General features: G+C 38.5%; 1 protein-coding gene across 2 annotated transcripts in view; it reads left to right on the top strand.

Annotated features, from left to right (window-relative positions):
• LOC126971102 (transient receptor potential cation channel subfamily V member 5) overlaps nt 1-26,756 on the top strand; it is an 85,808-nt gene that overhangs the window by 20,812 nt on the left and 38,240 nt on the right. The window contains exons 2-10 of one of the 2 annotated variants that reach the window (XM_050817250.1): nt 2,601-2,779; nt 7,418-7,546; nt 9,281-9,419; nt 11,424-11,613; nt 12,169-12,322; nt 14,352-14,606; nt 24,283-24,520; nt 25,175-25,306; nt 25,410-25,504. In XM_050817250.1, coding sequence (XP_050673207.1) covers nt 2,601-2,779; nt 7,418-7,546; nt 9,281-9,419; nt 11,424-11,613; nt 12,169-12,322; nt 14,352-14,606; nt 24,283-24,520; nt 25,175-25,306; nt 25,410-25,504 — 1,511 coding nt within the window. The remainder of the gene's footprint in view (nt 1-2,600; nt 2,780-7,417; nt 7,547-9,280; nt 9,420-11,423; nt 11,614-12,168; nt 12,323-14,351; nt 14,607-24,282; nt 24,521-25,174; nt 25,307-25,409; nt 25,505-26,756) is intronic. The other variant, XM_050817251.1, reaches the window with a different exon arrangement.

Raw genomic sequence — 26,756 nt, 5'->3', positions numbered from 1 at the left:
TGGCTGGCTGACAGAAGTTTCCTTGGACAGCCTCGGCGAGCGACCAGAACGCACGAGTTCCCGAGGGAAGGCGTGCAAGTCTCTCACCAATTCTGCCAATGTACTTCGACTTCGCGTCTGCAATAACTCTTTTGAAGGACCTGGAGGCATGATTGAAGTGTTTTTTAAGTTCGCTGGAATTCACATCCTTAGATACCACCGCATTGACCCAAACCTGATAGCACTCCTGCTTTCGGCGAGAGGCCATTTTGCAAGAGCGGTCAAACCATGGTTGGGACCTGCCACCGATAGGCACAGAGGAGGATGGAATGACGAGTTCCATACCTTGCAGTACCACATCAGCAACAGCGTCAGCAGCGGCATCTGGACCTCCAAGCGAAAAACAGATCTGCCTCATTAAGATTATATATTATAATTATTAACTGACACTAAAAAGTAAACTGTCTTAAGAACTATCAATAGGTAGCACACATAAATAATAGTATTTTATTAATAATAAAGGTAGAGGTGTATAAAATTAAATTTTTAGTTATTTGATACTTTTCAGTTTTTGAGTCGGTTTTTTTAAATGAAGTTTTCTATTTAAAAAACATAAAAATTTATTTTATCAATGGCTGGGACTTTATTATAAAAGTGTATACATATACCCTTATAGCTATTATGTATCTTATGAAATAAAACAATCAAATGTATCAACACAAACACTTTGCCAAAAATTGTATTTAAATTAACATTTTGAATGAAATATGAAACTAATCTTTAAGTTATTAAAAATGTTGTCATGTTCTCACACTTTCCAATATGTCTTAACATCTCAGGGTAATTATTAATGACACAATATTAATGACTAATATGAGTTAATTAGTTATAAGCAATGTTTAATATGTACCTACGGTAATTTATGTCCCATTCAAAATTAGGAAATAATAATTATTATAAACGCTGTCATTTCATTTTGATATAACATTAATAATTATACAAAAGACAAGTTGGCATTTGATTACCACAGTCATACATAAAGTAATATTAGAATGGGGTAATTTATTCACTTTTTGATGGAGGAGCGAGCGTACGGGTCACCAGATGTTAAGTGATCACCTCCGCCATCAGAGGAATCATAGGAGCGTTGCGGGAATTTTATTGAAGGTACCCATTTCGTATCGTCCCAGATACACCACACAAGGATGCTGATTCCACACCTTGGTTGTACGTGGATGAAAGTTCCTTGAAAACTGCACTGTGGGGGAACGCCATACATCCAGATTGTGCTGATTATACACTAATTTGTAGCCTGTCGTAAGGTGGAATTCGGTGGAAGGAATCGGGTGAAACAGTTCTTCGGAATATTCCACACGATAAATGGGGAAGAAGATATACAATGAGGCGACATATGTACGCGATGCCAAGTGATCCATTGTGTCATCCATCGTGACCGTTCACAGAGCACTAGATCCCGACAATTCGAGCAACTGTGCGTTGCACGCGGTCAAATTGTTAGAACTGATACTGGTAGGGCGCCCTAGAGATGACAGCAATACTTCTTATGTGGCCGGACCTGCACTTAGTAGATTAAGTACTAGAATGTGGGCCGGCTTGAAGTATTTACTTACTCTATTTATGACGCTTCTTCGAAGCCAATCTGGCTTTGCCTTCCAGAGAACCGCGGAATTGGCAATTCCTCGAGATTTCGAGACCCAGTATTCCGATACTATCTATTATTACAGAAAAAAATGAATATGATTATATATATCCTAAATCAAAGATAAATATTTAAAATAAGTGTTAAAAAAAAATTAAATTTCTTATTGATAATTGAATTTTAAATTAATAATTTAACGTCAAAATATGTCTACGTCAAATATGAAGAAATGGGTGCAAGAAACTAAGCGAACTTTTTTTTAAATATAATCTCGTTATAATAAAGTTTGTTAATTAAAAAAAATAACGTTTTATTCGAAGTAGTTGTTATAGAACTTGACGATCATCAGATATCTACACATAATATAAAATGTCAGATATATACAAACACTAGCTGATCCGATAGACGTTGTTCTGTTAATAAAAAAATACTCATACAGGTGGAATTTCGTAATATCTGTTCTTAACTGACCTCCACTCGGCAAATTGGGAATATTCCTACTAAATTTCAATTCTCTACGTCTTATGGTTCCAGAGATATCATGGTGAGTCAATACATTGGTGAAAATCTCTTTTAATATTAAAAAATATAATTAATGTCATTACAAAAAAACTGACAAGGCTATTTAATCATTAACATAATCTTGTATAATTATTATGGTACGCCTTAGAACTTAACACGTTTGAGAAAAATGTATTAATATAACAAAATAATTCTTAATAACTAATTAACCAACATATAAATAATACAAGTAAAATAATATACAATTTATATGCGTTTTTTCTCTGGAATCAGGCAAAAGTATCCCCTAGGGCCTAGACTTTACCACAACGTCTCTGTCAGTCTCATCTGTGTCGTTGCCTTCTACTCATTTTTCTGTCGCGAGGATACAACCCAGTAATATTTGAATTTCTTACTCTTGTGTATGTACTTATGTAGTAATGATTCTATTATCTCAAAGGTGGCGGGCTCCTGGTAGATATGATGAAACGGGCTGTACAGAACAAGCAGTATGCTGAAATAGACCACGCTATCAAGACTAAGGTGGAGCCTTTTCTCTACAACAAGGGGAAGGGCCGCTTCATACCTATATCTCATCTCGTGCTGCTGAGGAACAAAGAGAGACCGCGACATAAACTGGTATTCTAGAAGTACAAAATACTAAGCCTTAGTCGATATGTTTTATCTCATTCATTTAAATTATTTCTGAGACGACAACTGACTTTGGCTCGTTACAACTTCTCCCCTTTAATTTACAAAACACTAAACTTATTTAATATACAATCCGCCAACATATGGAAACATTAAATATTACAATTAATTATAATGAACTTATATATCTAAAAACTAAACTTATATAGCTATAAACAACCCAACACCATATGAAAACATTTAACATTGATATTAATTATAATACCTACTGCAAGTAGGTACGTTTGGCCCGGTTGAAAGCACGCAGTGTTCTAGCCGACGCAACTGGTGGTGGAGCCGGCTCCAGAGGCCTCTGCCGGCTCGGGGATTGTGTACTAGCCGGACGAGGGGAGCCCGGCTCCGCTCGGTCTGGCTCGTCACCGGCACCAGATGTATCTCCCGGTATCTCTTTGTTGGACGCAGAGCCGCTGGCAGGAGATTCCTTCTCCACCAACCCTGAACTCGTCCGAATCTATTTTTATACCCGGAAGCTACGATTTGATCTGCGTGCCTACGCCACTGAGTACCGAACCCCACGTCTACATTGTACGACACCGGACCCGTTCTTTTGCTCACTGTGCCTGCAGCTCACTTCTCTCCCCTTGCCATGTAGTCTCGAGCGAGCACTGCGTCACCCACTTCAAACTCTCGGCTACCGGTAGGTCCGTTGCGTATCTGTCGTTCCTGCGCCGCGGTGACCACGGCTCCGGTGTCCGGGCGCAGCACGTCAAGGCGACTGCGTAGCCGTCGGCCTTGAAGCGCCACTGCCGGGGATACACCTGTGGTGGCATGTGGGCAGTTACGATATTTCAAAAGGAACTTACATAATATCGCCGCATTTACGTCGTCGCTTTCGTACTGTGCTCTTTTAATAACTTTTTTAATTGTCTTAACTGCGTTTTCGGCAGCGCCGTTCGCCTGCGGCCTATATGGGGACGAAGTGATATGTTTTATATAATTTTTTATACAAAATTCCTTAAACTAGAATGATGAAAATGGTGGTCCATTGCCCGTCACGAGTTGCGCTGGTAATCCAAACCTTGCGAAAACGCCTCTAAAGGCATTCAAAGTCGAACGCGCCTCTGTGCTTCGCATAGGTAAGGCCTCTATCCACTTCGAATGAGCGTCTACTATTATGAGATACCGTACGCCAGCGGCGTCCCCGAAATCAGCGTGCACGCGTTGCCACGGGTGCAGTGGGAACTCCCAGGGATGCAGTTGTGCCCGCGGCGGCGCATCACGCACTATTTTGCATGTATCACAAGCCCGGCAAGTATCTTCAATGTCTTGATCAAGACTTGGCCAGTACACGTAGTTACGCGATAGATTTTTCATTTTATTCATTCCTAAGTGGCCGTCGTGTATTTCGCTTAAAATGGATTTTTGCAATGCTCTAGGAATGATAATTCGGTATTTATACATTAAACAACCTCGATCTAGGTGTATATCGGATTGCCTTGCAAAGTACGCTTTCTCCTGTTCGCAACTAGGGGCTGGCGGCCAGTCGAATAGCGTGTAACCCTTTATTTTGCACAAAACTGAGTCGCGCTCTAACTCACGTGCGATATCTTTGAAGGACACTGGGAGAGAGTCCTAAACTAAATTCAGGCAATTAATTACCTCTCCCATATGACCTTCTCGAGCTAGAGGTAATCTCTATAATGCATCGCCCGGACCGTTGTCCGCTGATCGAACAAACTCGATCGAAAAATCGTAAGCTGCTAAGCGTGCCGCCCACCTCTGGAGCCGGCTTGCAGCCGTTTGCGGAATGCCCCCCTTTTTCCCAAAAATATGTGTTAGGGGCTGGTGGTCTGTACGCAACGTAAAGACCTTCCCAACTAACTAACATTCCTAAAAAGCTTTTCAGCTGGGATACTTACATAACATTTACTTAATTTTACTGTAAGTCCTGCTTCCCGCAACCGTTCGAGCACTAACTTTAGATTTTTCATATGGTCTAAATCGTTTGAACCGGTATCGCAAATGTCATCCAGAAATACAACACATCCCGCGACGCCCCGCAATGTTTCCTCCATAATTTTTTGAAATTTTTCCGGAATGCATGACAACCCGTATGGCGTACATCGGTATGCGAATGTCCCTATGTGAGTCGTAATAGCGGTGTATATCTGTGAGTCCTCAGAAAGTAAGCACTGTTCAAAGGCGTGTTTGAGGTCTATTTTAGAAAAAAAATTACCGCCACTCAGCGTTGCAAACAACTCTTCAATCGCGTTTTAATTTTGGGTTGATTGTAATTTTATAATCACCACAGATCCTGATGTCACCGTTTCTTTTAACTACCGGTACTATTGGCGTGCCGTTATCGGAATAATCCACTCTATAAATAGAACGGTCGCCCTCAAGCCGTGCCAGCTCACGCTCGACACGCTCGCGCAGAGCCAGCGGGACGGGGCGCGCGCACATACACAGGATCCTAATCCGTCAACTGCAATTTAATACTGCGCTTGCAGGTGCCTAGTTGTTCACAAAATACTTCGGGAAATTCCTTACATAATTGGTTCTCAAATACGTCCTCTACGATTTCATTAAAGTAGATTTGCTTAATATTTAAAGCATGCATCCATTCTCTCCCCAATAACGGTCGTACTCCCCCTTTAAACACATATAAACGTAGTGAGTTAACCGTTTTATTTTCGTACACTACTTCTACCTCAATGTAACCGAGTGATATTATTCGTGAACCCGAATAACTACGTAAAATTAAATTATCCGGTCTAATGTCTTTATGCGGAAGCAACTTTGAGTACATAGCCTCACTTATTGCTGAGATTCGGCTTCCGGTATCGACCTCGCATTGCACAGAAATATTATCTATTAACATCTCAATAAACCTGTACACTCGATGCCGTCCAAGTTAAACAAATCTTCTTCACTGTCACCTATGTAATTATTCCGGCCGCCACTAGCGCGCGGGTGTGCATTTTTACACATCACTCTTAAATGACCCTTTTGGCCGCACTCATCACAACTATAGTTTTTAAACCGATACTTGTCCGCGGGGTCGCCGCCGCCACACCGCCAACACGGCCTGAAGCCGCCGCCACTGGACGTGGTCGCTCCCCCGCGCCGTCCCCGCGAGTAGTGCACCCTTCCGCCACCGTGCCGCTCGCGCCCAGGCCGTCTGCCGCCGCGGTCGTGGACGCGCTCACCTCGGCTTGTTTCTCCGCTGCCTCCAGGGCCAATGCCAACTCCACCGCCGCCTTGTATTCTATTTTCTTTTCGGCAAAAATACGCGACCGCATCGCGTCATTCGCTAAACCCGACACAAACTGGTCCCGCAAATTCTCCTCTAATGTCGACCACGCCCCACATTTCCCGAAGTTGCAGGTGGATGCCAGGTGCTTTAGCGCCTGTAAATACTCTACGAGTGTCTCGCCAACACGTTGCCGGCGCAGTCGGAACACGTGGCGCTCTGCCACCTCGGACCGCTGTGGCTCCAAATGCTCGGTGACTAACTTAACCAACTCGTCAAATGATTTGTTTTCCGGATAGCTTGGAGCACACAAATCGCACATTAATGCATAAGTAGCTTCCCCGACCACATAAGGGCACTTTTAAGTCACTATAAACCTCATTAAGCAAAATTTATTGATTAACTCGGCTTATGTACGCTGGCCATTGTTTAGAGTTTAAATTAAAAGGTTCAAGTTTTCCAATAGAAGGCATGGTACTTTTTAAATATGTAATTTGTAACACTAAGAGATGCACACGTGGTATACCGATTTACTCGTCGCCAGTGAGACGTCAATGAAACGCGGCAGCTGGCGTCAAACTGGTTTATTAGAACAACTGACTTTGGCTCGTTACAATTTCCATCCTAAGTTGAAGGTTGTGGACACTCCTCGGGTGGATCTTACAATTTAGTAAAAACCTTAAGCATCGGATATATTATCATAAAAATTCATAACATATTTTCTCCAAATCTATTTTTTTGGTATTCTTTTCCACGTCAATGTAATTTAACCTATCTGCAAAGTATGAAACTAGTATTGCAAGGGGTGTACAAAAACGTCAAAATAAATAATCAACATCAATTTTTTTATCGAATGATAATACTCTGTATCTTCTAAGGTTTTGTATAAAAAAGTCTATAAAGTACAATTCTGTACTTTATTTGTATATTATGTACAAGCGCATAATTTTTTTTTTTTATGAAAATAGGGGACGAGACGAGGAGGACGCACAGCTGATGGTAATGGATACGCCCTACCCATTACAATGCAGTGCTGCTCAGGATTCTTGAAAAACCCCAAAAAATCTGAGCAGCACTACAACTGCGCTCGTCACCTTGAGGCATAAGGTGTTAGGTTTCATTTGCCCAGTAATTTCACTAGCTACGGTGCCCTTTAGACCGAAACACAGTAATGCTTACACATAACTGCTTCACGGCAGAAATAGGCGCCGTTGTGGTACCCATAATCTAGCCGGCATCCTGTGCAAATGAGCCTCCCCCTGGTATGAAACTCTGCTGGTAGATTTAGATAACCTGCGTTAGGAGAGAATCGCTTATTACAAGTTATCGATTACTAACTTAAACAAAGTAATATTTATTATAATATTTTCCAGCTGCCACCGTTGAGAGGAATGGAAAATCCTGACGAAGAGTTTGACGTGGAGAAAGATTGGCCAGCTGTTACCCAGGAGGAGTACGATGCCAACCCTTCAGCCTACAGGGAACTTTGTTGGGACCTAAAGGTAAAAATTATACATTCTAATCCCAACTGATATAATTTATGGATACATTGTTTTCTTAACGTTTTCACGCCTTAACTTCTTAATAAATCATCATGAAATTTTGTTCACACGTTAACAGGTGTACCAAAAAAGGATAAGACGAATATATATCATTCCGAAATTGTGAAATTTGACATGTATGAAGGTTCGGGCAGAAGTTAGTTTACCAGGCACCAGTTGTTTTTAATTAGCAAAAACTGTCTAAAATATGTAGAATAGTTGAGAGATTGTAAATTAAAGTTAAAGTTTTTTTTTGAAATATAATGGAATTATTATAAATTTAAACTGTTGTCTTTTAATTCCTGCCTAAAATAATGGATATGATTTTAATTAATTAAATTTTACCAATATAGGAATCATTTTTTTTTGTGTCGTTTTGTTTACTAATTGTAAGATCTTCATAGGAAATTGTTAATTTCAAAATATAAATACTTCCAAAATCAATATTTGATGAAGCGACGTGTCAAGTGATTTTCCTAATATTAAAAATGATCAGATGTAATATATATTGTAATAACTAGTACTTATTTATAAACTATTTAAAATTAATGACAATTCAATGCTGTAAGCATAAGCGCAGATATCACTCATGGATTCATCGTTATGATGAAGAAGATTGGTAAGAGTGAAAAGCCAATGAATACAACTGAAAGGCAAAATCTACAATCAGCAGACCCGCCATGATTCAGCATTTGACGGCTTCTAACATATACATGAACAAGAGATGAGCTCAAACTAGATATAGATATACGAAATACATCGCCCCACAAAAGACTTACTAACTCGACTTAGCCGAGTAGTAGGCATTATAAAAAATTGTCGAAAGCAGTAGCAACTTCCTGCTGAGATTGAATTATTGTTCTGTTTATTGATAGATTGTATTCAATTTCGCGGTCTTTTAATCTTCCAGATTCCCAGTTAATTACATTCCAAGTCATCTTTATTTTATTCGGTGCATTTTCAATTATTTGTCTGATATGCATAGACTTTAAAATAGAATAAACACTTCTAAATAATTAACAGTATTTTTAACATACTCGAGAAAAGATGCATCATGATTATATAATGATCTCTCGCTATATAGTTCATATAGCCTTTGTCTGCTCCTATGAATGCCAGCTGTTGCCCAATCATTAAATGACAAGAGACCACCTGATTTGACATACCTTCAGAGACTGCAACACAACCCCACAACCACTGCCAGACTTCTTCATACTCTTACTGACTAACCTCACAGATCTCTCCGAGACATAACATTCTGCCTTCACGTTATTGACACTTTAGTTTAATATTTAAACCGGCAGAAATCAGCCTAACACAAAGAAGGTTGTGATGGGGATCCTGGTGAGGCCTGTCATATTTTTATACGTAATAGCGTAAAGAAATAAGATACAGATATAGAAGAGATATATTATCTACGAAATAAATTCACACACACTTACACAATAACATAATAAAGTCTTCCGGGTGAAATGGGAATGGGGATGCTAATTTCATAAAGTAACATGAAGCAAATTTTTGTTAGTTGTAATTATTTCCTAGCACAGATATTTTATGCTATTTTCACCCTGCATACATTTTCAAGAATAAAATTGTAGCGACTTTCGCTGGTCAAGCAATTAAAGTGTGGCTGATTACCGCAACTTAATTCTAAAATATATGATGGTTTTAAATAATGTCAGTATTTTCTTGCAGGAGAGAGGTGCGGTGGGGGAGACAATAATGCACCTCTGTTTGTTGAACGCTACGTCACTGCTTGCAGATTTAGCTAAAAGACTTCTGAGATTTTATCCGAAGCTAATTAATGATATCTATATGAGTGATGAATACTACGGTAAGTATTATCTTGTCATTCATCATAGCAAATGACGTCATATAAGCGGAAGAAGATGAATCATCATTACCATCAGCTGGAAGACGTCCACTGCCGGTAAAAGCCTCCCCCAAAGATCTCCTCGACGATCGGTCCTGCTCTGTCTTCATCCTACATACTCCGGCGATCTTGGCCAGATTATCGGTCCATCCTGTGGGGGGCCTACCAACCCTGCATCTTCCGGTACGTGGTCGCCATTCGAGGACTTTACTGCGCCTATGGAAATCTGTTCGTCGAACTATATTATCTGCCCACTGCCACTTCAGTTTTGCAATCATTTGAGCTATGTCGGTGACTTTGATTCTCCTACGGATCTCCTCATTTCTGATTAAATCTCGCAGGGAAATAAATCTCTGGGTGGCCATGAGCTTCCTCATCAGGCACAGAGTTAGCAACCAAGTCTGCGTACCGTAAGTTATCACTGGCAACACATACTGGTTGGAAACCTTCGTCTTCTGACGCTGTGTAAATGTTGAAGAAAATTGAGGTTGACGTTTAACCTCTATTATGAGCATAGCACGCACACCACCACAAAATAACATACGTATCGCGAGTGTAAGACTTAGCTTATCATACACACTAAAGTAACAAACCTGATATGTGTTGTGTTTCCTAACAGCTATTTTTATTCAAAATAAGATATGATGTCACTATTTTTTTATGGAATAGGAGGTCAAACGAGCATACGGGTCACCTTGTTAAGTGATCACCGCCGCCCACAATCATTAAGGAAGGTGTACACGCTTTTTTTGAAGGTACCCATGTCGTATCGTCCGGGAAACACCGCACAAGGAAGTTCATTCCACAGCTTTGTAGTACGAGGAAGAAAGCTCCTTGAAAACCGCACTGTGGAGGACCACCACACATCTGATGGTGGGGATGATATCCTAATTTGTGGCGTATCGTGCGAAGGTGGAATTCGGCGGCAGGAATCAGGTTAAACAGGTCTTCGGAACACTCCCCGTGATAAATGCGGTAGAAGACACACAACGAAGCGACATCTCTACGCAACGCCAAGTGATCCAGCCGTTCACAGAGCATGGGGTCACCGACAATTCGAGCTGGTCTACGTTGCACGCGGTCAAATGGATCGAGCTGATACTGGGGTGCGCCAGACCAGAGATGACAGCAATACTCCATGTGTGGCCGGCCCTGCGCTTTGTAGAGCGTTAGAATGTGGGCCGGTTTGAAGTATAGCCGTGCTATACTTCAAACCGGCCATTAATGACGCCCAGTTTCTTCGAAGCCAATTAGGCTTTGCCCTCCAGATGGCCACGAAGTTGGCAATCGCTCGTGATTTCGAGACCCAGTATTCCGATACTAGCCGAGGCTTCAAGGAAAGTGTTGTCAAAGAGCGGTGATACTAATAATGGGGTTTTTTTTAGTGATAAACGCGCAATCTTGAGTCTTCTGGGGGTTAAATTGGACAAGGTTCAATTTACCCCGTTAAACTATTTCTACCGTGTTACAAGAATTTGATTTATGAAAAGCAATTCATCATAATTAGTATATCGAACGGAATATTATTATAAACAGTAATAATGTTTTCTTTATTATGATAGAGTGTCGATAAAATAAAGTAGATCAGCCTTGATTTATTTATAAAACAAATTTTCTCTGTGTGGGTTAAAATAAATTGCTTTTTTATTAAAACTTATGATCGCATTGACCTCGCAGATCGTTCACAACACACAGTACTGATGTATAATTCAGAGTAGCTATCTATAATTAATTATTATTAAACAATGTATGGCTTAATTAATCTCTGAAAGGGTTTAAGTATAAATTTTTTAATATTTTTTTTATTTACATGAGTGTTAGACATTTTAATAAAGTTTTTTTTAAAGGATTAACATGCGTGTAATTGTAACAATTTTGTATTATTATTGTTATTATTTACAATGATAGAAACCTCAATAACAGAATTAAAAAGAGTATTACAAACGACCAAACTTGTATTTGAAGGTGAGAGCGTTCTTCATATGACAATAGTGAACGAAGACCCAACGATGGTGAAATTTCTCCTGGATGCTGGTGCAAATTATCACGAGAGGTGCTTTGGCAACTTCATGTGTCCTGAAGATCAGAAGGCGTCAAGAAGCGACTCGTTAGACCACGAGTGGGTCAACGTCCAACCAGATACCAACTATAATGGGTAATGGATTGACACACTAATAATTAATTATTCATGTTACAGATATTTTAACGTTATTTTTTTTATTTGTTTTTTAGTTGTGGTTTATACAATATTATTATTATTATGTACGTAAGTACCTATTCATAGTTGAAAACTACTTCTTTTAAATAATTCTTATGGCATGGTTTCACTTTTTACAAAATGCTTAAAGATTGCAGATCATAATAGTTTAGTCCCTTGTATGTATTTTTTTAAGTCTTTGGGAATAAAAGAAGGCACAGGTGATATATCTGGAAGGGGGGAAGAGGGAAATTAGGGGAAGTATTTGAGAGTTGAATTCATGGACGTCTGGTCGCAAATAGTAAAACGAAAGATTTTAGAATGGGTGGTAGTTTTTGACGTTCAATAAGTGATTTTAATTTCTATTTTGAATAAAAATATTTTAATTTTAACATTATACTTGACAAGATTCTTGCACCAATAATGATTATTTCTACAGCCTTTTATGAAGCAGTACCGGACTTAGTATTAGGATATTAAATATTCTAATCAGTCTGTATTAAATACTTCTAGGTATGTGTATTGGGGAGAATATCCCTTGAGTTTTGCGGCTTGTCTTGGGCAAGAGGAATGCTATAGACTGATTCTGGCAAGAGGAGCTGACCCTGACAAACAAGACACGAATGGCAACACTGTTCTTCATATGCTGATCATATACGACAAAATGGTAAAGAAATTGGGGAATACTCAATTTTACCGTCTTATAATCCTATGCTGTCCTCATCCAACCTATAAGGCACATAATCAGTATATTATGTCAAATTATTTTTTTTATGTGAAAAAGTATCGAGACGAACAAGTGAGCTCCATTAATGCAGGCACCATTAAATCTGGGGATCCTCTTCATGGTCCATGGATTTAGTTCTACAGCTACAATGAAGATTAATATACTAATTAGTCCGTCAATTCAATTCTAACTTTATGAGCGTATAAATTACTTGCGTAGAAGTACACTAGCTTTTCTTTAAACAGAGAACCAGACAGAACCTAAGCTCAATTTACTCGGTCCTGACCAGTACAAAGAACCTCATAAATTATTATCAATACCTACCCCATTTTTGTTTAGCTTTAAAATCTAAATTAAATTTGCAAATAGTTAAAGTTTGAGAAAATGTCACCAACTAAGTCACCAGTTGTCCCGGACAACAGATACTATCCGTCAAACTTCATTCCATGTTCCAAGCTCCTCTTGGAATGGCAAGATACTAGCTCGCATTACTAGAGTCCATAAAGTACTGACCTACAAGGATAATACAAAGAGTAAACTATCGTATAAGGTATATCGTATAAGTAAACATCCACTGCATAATTAAAAATTGAAATTTAGTTTAGTATGAAACGTGCAGTGAGATTTGACATAAGTTTGAAATAGTAATTACAATATGGCGACGAAGTATAATCCAACTAAGTTTCAAAGCGAATAGTTGCTTAAATCGTAGTGGATTTTGGCTATCTCCGTATTTAATAGATAATAGCCGTCATCTATCAATCTATCAATCACTGCACGTTTCATACAATCGCTTTTTTCTTAGAGAATTTCGTAGGCTGGATAATCATCGTAATATTATTTGTTAATGAGTAATGACGAGCCGAGCTAGACATGTACCTGATACGTGTCCCCCTTACAGTGTCAATCAGGATTCTTGATTGAATCTAAAATTCATAGCGGCATCACAATATCGCTCTTTACGTTAAGTCTTATAGCCCAGTAATATCACTAACTACGTCACCCTTCACGTTGAACGCATTTATTTTATTTATCGCGGGAAGTGTTCTGAAAAGCTGTTTCACCTGATTCCTACCGTCAAATTACACGACACACAGTTAGGATATCATCCCCACAAACTGGATGTGTGGCGGTCCTCCACAGTGCAGTTTTCAAGCAAATATCTTGCACGTACTACAAAAGCGCGTACACTCCTGTGATTCCTCTGGTGTTGCGAGAGAATGTAAGGTCGCCCGTACCCTCAAACTTTTTTTTGTGAAAAAGAGGAGGACCTTTTTATAAGAAAAGTTCAAAGATTCAGAGATATTTATTTTACCCGTTGGACGCAAAGTGCCACTTGGGTATGTCAACAACAAAAAAAAGGCGAAACTACATCTAATGCTTTTACCTATGACAGTTCATAATAAAACTTAATGTCAACTGGTAATGGAGGTAGTGGTAATAAGGCCCAGTTCCACTGTTTGTTCAGGTTAGTATTGCATGTATAACAATGTTTGTTGGTTGCCAATGTTGCGCTGAGCAGTTTACTTCCATGCTTGTTTGTCATTCAATGGTATGATAGTAGACTTGGTTGCATGTTTGTTTGATGGTTAACTTCAATTAGTTCAAAGGGAGTCTTATAAAGTAGTGCACCTCACCTCACAAACGAGTAACTGTACACAGCCTGCTGACAGCAGCCCATTTATACTTGAACAATCGCAGTGCCTGCAATACTTTATACCTATAATACTACTTCACGGCCTTCACGGAACACATTGAACCGGCATTCTGTGCTGTCAAACTGTTCACGCGAATATATAGATATACAGATAGCTGTCCTTGTCCTTCTCCCATCATGCTCTCTCTCTTTCCTATTCCTCCGCACAGTCCACTCCACAAAAAGTGCGATGAACTACGGCTGTATTGCTCGGTCGACATAAACATAAACCTCCCACTGCTCAATATAATAATATGTCTTACTATGTTACAGAATACATTTGATATGGCGTACGAAGTTGGGGCGTCCCTGAATCTACGTAACGTCCAAAACCTAACGCCATTAACTTTAGCTGCAAAATTGGCAAGGACTGAGCTGTTCTTCCATATCCTTAACATCGAGAGGGAGATATACTGGCAGATAGGAGCGACGACCTGCGCAGCCTACCCACTGGGACAAGTGGACACTATTGACACTGAAACTGGCTTGATAAGTAAAGACTCGGCGTTGAATTTAGTCGTGTTTGGGGTAAGAGAATATATCCATAAAAATCTATACATGTAAAAAATCTATAAATATAATCCCTAAATAATTTATATGTCTAGATAGAGCCTCTTGCTGCTAGACAAGCGATGAAAACAGGCGTGGTTTATTACTTTAGTGTGAGTGACAAGTTACGTCTTCCACTTGCGATTTGTTTGTCACTTTCTGCTAGTGTACGTGTATTGCTGAAAATAGAGGTTAACTGTCAACCTAAGTTGTTTTTCGACGTGTTCACATCTGTCACAGTCTGTCTAAACGTATAAATAGCTTAAGATATAAATCATTAAGAAACAAACATGTCTGTTTTTTAGAAGCAAGGTACCTACAGAGGTTTTGACTTTTGAGTGTCAAATTCAATGATGTGTAGTCGCAAATAATTGTTAGCATCCACGGACGAGTAAAAAATAAGGACTCCGTGTCACATAACAGTGAGGCACCAAAACACTTACACTACTACAAGCCGATCGACCGCCATTATGAGATTTCCTTGTTGAGATGAGATTTTCATTTGTAGTGTAAGCGGACACCAACATCTTTGTGTGACAGCTTTTGTCAAATTATAAATGTTGCTAATTGGACTTTTGTGTGTGCGTGTTTTTTTTTTTATATGTGAGGGGGCAAACGGGCAAGAGGCTCACGGGATGGGGAGAGGTGAGGCAACCGCCCATGGACATCCGCAACAACAGGTGTGTCAAGAAATGCGTTGCCCCCCTTTAAGGTTTGTTTCTTGAAGGTCCCTAATCGTATCTGTTCGGGAAGACCGCTGCCGGTACTTGATTCCACAAAGTGGCTGTGCGATGCAAGAAATTTCGAACAAAATGCGCGGTTGTGGAATGCCAGACGTCTACGTGATGCGGATAGTACTTTGCACGTAATCGCACTGTCGGGGGAATGCCATCGGGCCCGCTCGATTTGTGGATGTCCAAGGTGAGAAGCGCCTTAAGCACGGCACTATGCCGGATTTTTACCTCCGGTATATATGAATCGCACCGCGGAATATGCGGTGGTGGTGCACCTTGGTCATCCAGAGTCGAGTTGGACGCGAAGAGGGAGCCCAGGAGATCAGCTTTCTCTTTCGCGTCATGGGCCAGCGAGTCATCATCCCTGTGCAGTGGCGGAATGGCTGGCTGGCAGAAGTTTCCTTGGACAGCCTTGGCAAGCGACCAGAACGCACGAGTTCCCGAGGGAAGGCGTGCAAGTCTCTCGCCAATTCTGCCAATGTGCTTCGACTTCGCGTCAGCAATAACTCTTTTGAAGGACCTGGAGGCATGATTGAAGTGTTTTTTAAGTTCGCTGGAATTCACATCCTTAGATACCACCGCATTGACCCAAGCCTGATAGCACTCCTGCTTTCGGCGAGAGGCCATTTTGCAGGAGCGGTCAAACCATGGTTGGGATACCTGCCACCGATAGGCACAGAGGAGGATGGAATGAAGTGTTCCATACGTTGCAGTACCACATCAGCAACAGCGTCAGCAGCGGCATCTGGATCTCCCAGCGAAAAACAGATATGCCTCCACGGGTAGGATGCAAAAAAGCACCGCATCTCGTCCCACTCTGCTGACCTATAGTGCCACACGCGGCGACAGCCTAAGAAGCGGGGCCGTGTTAGGCGCGTGATCGGCACAGTGCTCCGGATCAGGCAGTAGTCCGACGATCCCAGAGGAGGTTCAACGGAAACTAGGTAGCCGTCCGGATGTGAGGTCAACAGAAGGTCCAACAGTGAATCTTGCACATCTGGGATTCGCGTTGGCGCAATAACCAGTTGCGTCACACCATATGCTAAGGCGAAGTCGTGAACAGATCTCCCTGCATGATCGGTGGTACGCGAGCCTAGCCATTCGGCGTGGTGGGCGTTAAAATCGCCAAGAAAACTCAGGCGTCGAGAACAGACATCCTCCCTGACGTAAACGCACACGCCAGCCCGTGGTATAAAGGAGTGTTCCAAATTATACCCCGGGTAGGAAAGGTAAGATGAATCAGCCAGGGAGGATATCTGTGTGTCGGTTAAAAAGAGCAGGGCCGGCTTCGCCGTCTCCAGGTGAAAGTGGACGGCATTTAAATTTGATCGAAGCCCCCTGATGTTGCAAAAGTCCACAGCGAGTGTGGAGGAGGGTGGTTTGAGCCTCCTGCTCTGTTTGCCCCGAGTCAGCGCAGATTTGCCCCCTCCAGAATACGCGGGGCAGCCTGGGCAACCACTGTTAGGTACAGGCCCTAATTGTGGACGCCCAGGGACGGATTCTCCAGGGCTGCATAGCCTGGTATCGTACTGGAGTAGTCTCTTTTTAGTCTGTGCTGCCATTTGTATTTGGGAGGGGGGGTGTAGGCCTCCAGATACCCCACTCACCGGACGAAACACAGCGGCATAGCCGCTATTTCACGCCGGTTTCGAGTGGGGGAGTGGTATTTCTCCGGGCATGCCGGCCCAATTCGGTTGTGTCCATGAGGACCCAACATAGCACTACCACTCCTAAACTACCTCCTGCGTGTTGTGTTTGACTAAATTGACAAAACATTATATTGACTTTCGAAAGAGATTTCAATACTTTTTAATGTAAATAAGTTTAATCATACTTTATGGGCAGGAATTTTTAAACGCTTAAATCCTTTAGTGGCGATAAATCAGACTCGAGGAAATGATTAGAGCAAATGAGACACGACTTATGTGCTTTGTAAAATTCTTCACATTTCCTCTTGTTACTACTACGGAAAAGCTGAAAAAGATTAGCTTTTACAGATTTGCGGTATAAATAAGTATCAATTATCACTAGATACGTCTGTGATAATAGTGTAAATAGCACCTGTTTGTAATTGTTTACGTTCTTGTAAGCTTCATATTCACCGGCTGTGACTTCTTGTGCACAAAACACAATATTGCTAATCATCATAAGCTAAGCTAAGTGCCTGTAAAAAATTTGGAAAACGGTTGACCCTAAAGTCCATCCGTGCAACTTTCCGATAATTCTAAACCTAAAAGCTTCATATTGTACTTATGAGGATTTTTAGCTCTTCAAGCTCTAAAATATAATTTGAGTTTTTTTGAGCTCTGTTGTCTTAAATAGTTAGCTGTTCTATGTTTTTGAGCTCTTCGAGCTCAAATGTCTGGTGAAAGCTTAATAATACAGTATTTTTTGGATTTTCAAACGGCAAAAACTTTTGAATGAATGAAGCTTTCCCGCAATTGGGCGGATTCGACGCAGTATTTGAGCCTCATAATCTTTGAGTTTCAATTGATCAAACTCGGAATTTGGAAGTAGTACCTGTTTTCGGTTTTCTTTCATGAACGATAACACACGAACGAATTAACCGATTTTGACCGGCTTTGAATTTGAAGGCCGGTTGAATCGATCCGTAAAGTAGTTTAGAAGTTTGTAACATAAGGAATTCTCTAGAATTCAGGTTATAGATGGCTCTAATCACCTTTTTTTGCAAAACAAATATTGTTTCGATCATCTTTCAAGCTCGCTGTGTTACTATCAGTAAGATTTTTAGTTCTTAAGATAGCAAAAGTAGCAACACTTGAGTTATTTAAGATGGCCTCAATATGAGCGCCCCATTGTAGTTTTTCATCTTATACTATTCCAAGAAATGAAGTAGAATCTACAAGTTTTAAAATTTCCCCATTTAATATCATACTGACAGTGACGAATTATTCACCCCGAGTCAGACGTAGCTTGTCAGTCACACTAAGATAATAAACCTGGCCTGATGTCATGCGTTGTCTAGTAGCAAGAGACTATCTATCGTATAAATTACTTAAGACAAATACTGAGTAAATTTGGCCATTAGGCAGAGCTACGTTGGGGTGCGGTAATGAAGGAGAGCAGCGTCTGCTATCATACCGATTCGTTCTATTGCAAATCGGTACTCGTATTTAGGCGTGTCACGTACACGATATGTATAGAACGCGTTTAGTGTTCTCATGCCAAACACCGTTTTGCTATGTGATATTTATTATCAAATTAATACATTTCTTTTTTAAATATGCTCTCCACCTACGCTGTTAATGCCATTATACTAAATACAAATACAAAATGTTTATTTTCTTTATCAAGTATGTACATAAATCAATATTCATCATTGGACCCTCCCTTATAGCACTATAGCGCCTGTGTTAGAAGACTCTGCTCTTCCATAGCTTATTAATACTTATTTCATTATATAGACATTCAAACATATTCTAATTACTAAGAAGTAAGATGTATGTATACTAAGAAATAAGATGTATGTGTGCGTTGGGTGTGTTGTGAGTGTGTATTTGTGATCAAATGAATGAATCTTTTATAAGAATGTCTATAATAAAATGTTTGTGTTACTGTTAAAATAATAATAATGATTCTGTTAAAAGTTCTTCAGTTTCAAAGTGAGTGAATTTATCCAACTTACTAGCATTTTTTTAACATTCATGAAGTTGTTTTGAATGGATATTTATTTCCTTACTTACCCTATTATAAAGCATGGCTGAGAGCTTGCTGTACTGGCGATTGGCAAATCCTGTTTTGGTTGTAGGAATTCTTGCAATAATATCTAGTCTTCTTTTTGATAAAATGCTTGCATCATAGGGAAGACTTTTGAATGTTTTTAGAACTGTGGCAATAATATATAATTATAGCGACTACTAATCAGTTGGACTGCTAAACTAGCTACCGGGTACACTTTGGAGCAACCGCCACTATCACGCCACATCGTATGATCAAGCGACTTAGGGGAAGCGTGAAAACCGCGGGGAACAGTAGAGGCTTCACGCAGGTGCGTCGGCGCAAAACCCATCGCCCGCATATCTGCACGAGAAATAGACCTAGTTAGTCGCGATCATTTTCACTTAAATCTTTTTGTTTGTAAATTTGTATGTACTTGCGATATACATATATGTCGGAAATATGAGGGTACAACACTAACTATTACTCAGATAATGTAATAATGTAGGATAGAAATTGAATTAGGGAGCTTAAATTAATGCTAATGAAAGGCAAGCTAACCAGATAAACAAATTATAATTTTAGAGACTTTAAAAGTATCGAGCAGCTAGTTTAACAAGTTAATCACATTATCATTTTGAGATAGTGAATTTAAAGCAAGTTTACAAAATTTATTACAGTTTTTAGTTAAAACCGACAAAGCTTCTACTTACAATGTTTTCTTTCCAAAATCTCGAGCCAAAGTGCCGTCCCGTCGCAAAGCCCTACCTTTCCCAAGCACTTACCCCACCACCGGACGCTAAGTCATGGAAAATTACCGGTGGTGGGAGCAATGCCTGCAGTTGCACAAGTAATCATACAGATGGCGTTATAATTAATTCAACGTACATGAAACCTCCGATAGGTGGCGCTGATTCTAATAACAATATACATATCCATCGCCTCCAACGGTTTTCAATGCAAACGATGATAAGTAATTTGAAATTAAATCCTAACACATAATATCAAACTTAAATGTTAGTTCTTGTCGGAAGCTCGCGGCGACACGGCCATTCTGCAGCGCAATGCGTACCCTGCATCGCTCCCGGATCCCTTCCAGGAACGAATTCCTCGAGAACTTCGCGGCGACATATATAATTCATAACTCATTTAATTTATCTTGCTTGTTTAAATTAGTGAAAGATTGGCGAATAGGCTTAGTTTTGCAGCATAAACGGTTAAAAAAAAATAGACAATTTACTGACATAGATATTTTCATAGCATTATGTCCTATGGCATATTGTTACTTATTTTTTATTTTTCGAATATTTATGGCTACTTTTTTTTCGAATTCCAATGTTCCTTCCTTTAAAATTCGCCCAGCGAGGCGGGCGGGAACGGCTTGTGTTCTATATGTTCATAAGCACATTGAGGAAATTGCTAGAAACTGTGACAATCATGATGTTAACACGAGGAACAAACATAATATACTTGCTATGCCTACTACTTGGTTTAGTTGAGTTAGTAAGTATTTTATTGGGCGATGTGTATGCTTCTACAATATTATCCCAAAAAATGTACAAAACAAATGTGTTACGAAATTTAAAAGAATTATTAAAAAACTTTGTGTTGGAAAGGTTACTATGGCATAACCGATTTTCTTAATGATATCACAGACTGGGAATGAAGCAAACCACCCTCAGGCTCTTTAATTATAAATGTTTATTGTATGATATTACATTGTAATCCATATTTCTATAAAAAAAAACCGCTGGGTTTCTTGTCAGTCTTGGCAGTCTATTTTGAATGGGTGTGGGAATGTAGTTTTAGACGTTCAATATGTGATTTTGATTCCTATTTTGAATAAAAATATTTGAATTTGAATTTGATCAATTCATTTTGTAAATATAACTTCATCTTACTTAATTAGCCTACCTCGCTATAGTATAGCCTATAGCATGCTTTTCAAATCAAATCAAAATCAGTTTATTCAAGTAGGTCACGAAAATGACACTTATGAATGTCAAAAAAATTAAAATATTTTTCTTATTGAATCTACCGCTACTTCGTAAAGGGTTGAGCTAATGAGAAGAAGTAGCAAGAAACTCATTGCCACTCTTTTATATCAAGATTTACAGATCATTTCAATTACAATATAACATGTAAAATGTAAAATGATACAACAAACATACTCAAACGTCAAATAGTCAATGTCTTACACGAGTAAGTCAAAAAAATAAATGTAAATTAATACAAAAGTTATTGAGTACAGTAGCTGCATCATCCACACACACCATAAATCAATAAAGTTATTCTGTGAGCATTTTATAAGCGATAATAAATAAATAAACATGTATATATCCATACATATATATATACACAATAACTTTTAAGAATCTGAAACCGAGTCCCTGGCAACAGGATCATCCCGCCACAACAAGCAGCGCCCGTTCACGAGCATGACGCATGAGCCAGCCATCGCCTCCCTCAACTATATTTTAGGGAAGGGGACGACCCGTCCCATGTCGCCACCACAAGCAGTGACATTTAAGCGAGCATGATGAAACCTGTTACGAGAACTCAGCAAACAACAATAAAATAATCCTAATACATCCATATAATCCTACATATCATGCAATACTCGCCAAATACCTCTACTTACAATTTGACAATTCTGCTTAAACTTCTAATTAATATTATATTTTACTAACAGTAATCAAAAGCTCATTCCTTTAGGGTAATCTAATCAAAATCACCTTATTCAGGCAGGTCAAGGAAATGACTTTCTTTTTATATCCACCTCCTTTGAGGGTTGAACTTTAATAAGAAGTGGTAAGAAACTCTTTGTGGCAATCACTCACAAATCATTTCAGTTACAATATATGTAAAGTGATGCAGCAATAATACTCAAACTACAAATACTCAAGAAAAAAATGTAAATTAATACGTAAAGAACAAGAGCTATTGAGTAAATTCACGGCCGACTACTACTGTATCAACAATGATACCAGGCCATGGTACAGCAGATGCATCAATTCACACACACCATAAATAAATAAAGGTATTTAGCGACCATTTTATTAGCAATTATAAAAAATATAAAATTTTTAATTTTAAAACCAAGAGGTAGAGTTTCCGGCTACAGGATCATCCTGCCACCGCAAGCAGCGCCCGTTCACGAGCAAATCAAAAAAAAAAAAAAGATGCATGGGCCAGCCATTGCCTCCCTCGACCATATTTTAGGGAAGGGAACGACCCGTCCCACGTCGCTGCCCCAAGCAGTGACATTTAAGCGAGCATGATGAAAACTGTCACAGGAACTCAACCAAATAACAAAAACAAGAATGTTCATCTAAAATATATTCAACAACACTCACTAAACACCTCTATTTATAATTTGACCATATTGCTTTTAGTATAAATTATCATTTTTAAAAAATTATTGATCATTATAAATACTATTATATTTAATAAAGGGTAACTAAAGCTCAAATCTTTTAGAGCAATTCATACCCATGCTTTCTTATCACCTAAATAATCATTTAAATTGTAATATGATTTTTCAATAAGTTTCTGTTTAATATAGGCTTTGAACTTGTTGAGGGAGGCACCTTTTGTATTATACAATTTAAATAGGAGGTCATTAAATCCAATGCTTTATTTTTAATACCGTAATGGTGAAGTTTTCTAACTAATGTTTCGTGTTCAACACAATCGAACGCCTTGGACAAGTCACAAAAGACGCCAAGTGCATCACGAGACTCCTCCCAGGCTTCAAATATATTATATATCAAGTCAATACCAGCATCGGTAGTTGAACGACCCTGGGTGAAACCAAACTGTTTTACAGTTACAGTACAGATATTGGTCTATAATTAGTAGGGTCACTGGTACAACCTGATTTAAACAGTGGAACTACTTTACTATGTTTCATTAGGTCAGGAAATTCACCATATTCTATACAATTGTTAAATATTATAGCTAAATCTGGCGCAATAATATCAATCAAAGACTGGACAAGTTTAACTTATATGCCCCAAAGATCATTTGTCCCCTTATTTTTAATAGATTTAAAAGCTTTTATGACATCAGAGCCAGAAACATGATCAAATTTAAAGATTTTATCACATTCAAAAATGTTGTCTTTCAACAGTGAAAGAGCGGAGTAAAGAATGTTTCGAAAATTGTTGCAACTTCGCAATTCGACTTTACGGATCTGTTATCAAAGTTTAAATTGAACTCGGATATTTTATGGGTCACCCTTCCAGTTTCTTCATTTATTATTTTCCAAGTCGTTTTTATCACGTTAGAACTATTGATTATTTTATCTCGTATATACCTTGACTTGGCAATAGAACAATCTTTTTTAAAATTTTTAGAGAACTGTTGAACATATCTTTTGAAGTCATCACTACAGTTATATTGTCGCTCCGCATATAAATCGTACAATTTTTGCCTGTTTTTGTGTAATTCAACTGTTTCCCACTTGCTAAAAACTATTGCATCAGTTTTGAGGACCGATTTAGGAGTGAAAATAGAATTTATTAAATTATAGAACTTATTAAAGATACATTTCATTTGGTTTTAATAAAAATGGGAGGTCTCTAACAAGGATGGCCCTCACTCTTTCTATGCGGTCTGATGTAACTCACACAAAAGTTTTTTTGTGTTTAGTTATATTGGGTTTTAAAGATTCAAACTGAATTAACTGACCACAGTGGTCCGAATCTAATTTACTAATTATGTTTTTACTAGTAGCCCTCACATTCGTAAAAATATTATCAATACATGTGGCACTAGTAGAAGTTATTCTTGTGGGTTCCATGAACATATTGGATTAGGTGTATGATTTAAATAGATTTAATAATTTAATACTTAAAGCACTATTTTCTAAAATATTTATATTAAAGTCTCTTTTGATGTACTTTTACATATATGTACGATACGATACTGGCTCTCGAAATATCGAGCAAATGCCAATTCCGCGGTCATCTAAAAGGCAAAGCCAACTTGGCTTCGAAGAAGCTGGGCGTCATTAATAGAGCACGGCAATACTTCAAGCCGGCCCACATTCTAGCGCTCTACAAAGCGCAGCTCAGGTCCGGCCACACATGAAGTATTGCTGTCATCTCTAGTCTGGCGCACTCTAGTATCAGCTCGATTCATTTGACCGCGTGCAATGTATAGAGCTGCTCGAATTGTCGAAGGTCTGTTGCTTTTTTGAAATAGTCAAATAGTTAATGATTGCAATGAATTTGTTTTAGGAAAAAGATGAACATCTTGAATTACTGGAGGGAATGCTGATCGATCTTCTAAAGACAAAATGGAATACGTTCGTGAAGTTTCGTTTCTACCGTCAATTTATACTGTTCTCGTGTTACTTCCTCGTGTCTCTGGTTTGTTTTACTCTACGACCGGGTCCTCCTGATAGAGCTGTTAACGCCACCGTTGTAAATACAACTGTGGTATCTGTAATCAACGATACAGCTTTGGTAGATGTTGGTTAGTTTGATTATTAGTATACTAACATATAAAATAATTTTCGTTCTATAATCAAATTTTACCTTGCTACACTTATTTCTGTTAATTGTTTTGAATATTTTCGTTAGTTAGTAAATATACATACATTTAGTATTGATTTTAATAACCTCAATATATTTTATGGGCTATTTAGTCATTTAAAACGGACGTCATATAACAAAATCTTTTCAATTTTCTTATTAAATGTGTGTTTTGAAGTGATAACTACTTACGTCTCGTAAGTAGTTATCACGTAAAGTTAACTTCATTACGTAAAGTTATACTTCCGTCTGAAAACGTTATAACAATTTAAGGGCTTTAAAATAGTTTTAAAATTTTTGTTTCAAATTACTGAGTAATATTTTTTTAAATCTTTTAGTTTATTTGTTTATTTATTACAACTTTTCAAAAATAATAAATTAAAGTTATCAGATTTTTTTTATTATTTTTGCAAATTAACACTTTAATGGTTTGGAAATTATGATTTAAATAAAAAAGTACTATTAATTAAAATATATTTTAAAATCATATTGAATTTGAACAGTTTTGCTATAAATAATATAGCAAAACTGTTCAAATTCAATATGAATATAATTTGAATAACAAATTGGTTCAAACAAACTGGTTTTATACCAGTTAATGTTTCAGATAACTGCACAGTACTTCACAACATGACTGGTGCAGCAGGAAACTCTGTCGAAATTTTTAATGGTTCAAAACCAGAACGTTGTGGAAGATTCAAGAGCCATCCCAAAGATAAAGAAAAACGTAAGATAAATATTGTGTGATTGACCGACAGACGACAGAATAGCAATGTTATAAGGATTTGTTTTTATTAATTATTGAATTAACATTGATTTTAATTTACCAGCAACAGACGCTCCTAAGGAATCCGATATGGAAGGTTGGTGGGAGGACTTAACTGAAGATTGTCGCTTGATGAACTTTGATACCACCCAAGCAAAAGTATGTTGTTGTTAGATAAATATTAAATATATCTTATTTTTCACATGTTTACAACTTATTTAACTATATTTATAGCCTTATAATCATTACTAATGCAATCTTGTATACATATACAAAATAACAATGATCTTCAATTAATCTCCTGCGGATATTTCGTCAAAATACAAAATACTACACACATCATGTTACGTCTGTCATTCTACAACTACGCGTTTTGCGAGCATTTTTGCCTCGTACAGCCACTTTGTGAAATCAATGACGAGCTGCAGTTTTCGCGAACCGTTAGGTACGACTAACGCCCGTTCCCAATATACTATGTACAGATAAAGATAAATTACCACCTTTTACTGTCAGTAATTAGCTGTCAATAATCTGAAGCTGTCCCAACATACCCGCTAAGTCATTCTTATCGCTTTATATTGGGACGCGTGAATTACAATTTCCATATAAATTTCTATCGCTGGTAAGGTATACATCGTCCCATTGACAGACAGCGTGTACGGATAAGGTGAGTTACCGTCGATAAGTTTATTGGCACAGAAAAGTCAACGATAGTTACGATTTTTATCTCAAGTAAGAAATAGACTGAATATTGGGAACGGCCGTTAGACCTTCAAGATTAGAGATTATACCTCCAAATTTAAGGCCGGCAACACATCTATTGATCTCTAGTGCCTAGTTGCGGATGTCTATGGCCTCACTTCGTTCCATCACTCTTGCCCTCTCTTATACATAACACAAAATAATTTTCAGCTCTACCTCATCTGACCAATTTGGTCCTGAATTCTTTTATGCTTATCTTCCCATCTGCGATGCTGCATGCCATATTTTCTTCTGTTTTTATTGGTATAAAAACAGCGTGGTCGCTGTCACGTCTTTTGCCCAAACATTAACTATTTATTAGGGTCCTCATTCCTCCTGCACTTTTCACTTTAAAGCTTTAATTTAAAATCTTACATCCGGAAGATTTATTCTCTTCGTTTCTATAATTTGGAGTTTTTTTTTTATAGTTTATGCTTACCTGATGGAAAGTATAACACCAACTTCCGCTGGACATTAGCAATACTGGAGTGGGTGTATGCTCTAAATTTAAAGGCCCTTTGTCGTATCGAAATACAGAAGGTGACAGACAAATCCTAAAAGTGGCTTTGCATGGCAAAAAGAGTTGTACTTTATCTTGTATTTCAATATTGAGCATGCTTCTTTTTTCTTTTGACTGTGGCATTGCTGTACGTTTCACGTTACTGTTAGT

Source organism: Leptidea sinapis, chromosome 23, assembly GCF_905404315.1.
Source record: "Leptidea sinapis chromosome 23, ilLepSina1.1, whole genome shotgun sequence".
Classification (NCBI taxonomy): Eukaryota; Metazoa; Arthropoda; class Insecta; order Lepidoptera; family Pieridae; genus Leptidea; species Leptidea sinapis.
This window is presented reverse-complemented; position numbering and strand designations above follow the sequence as displayed.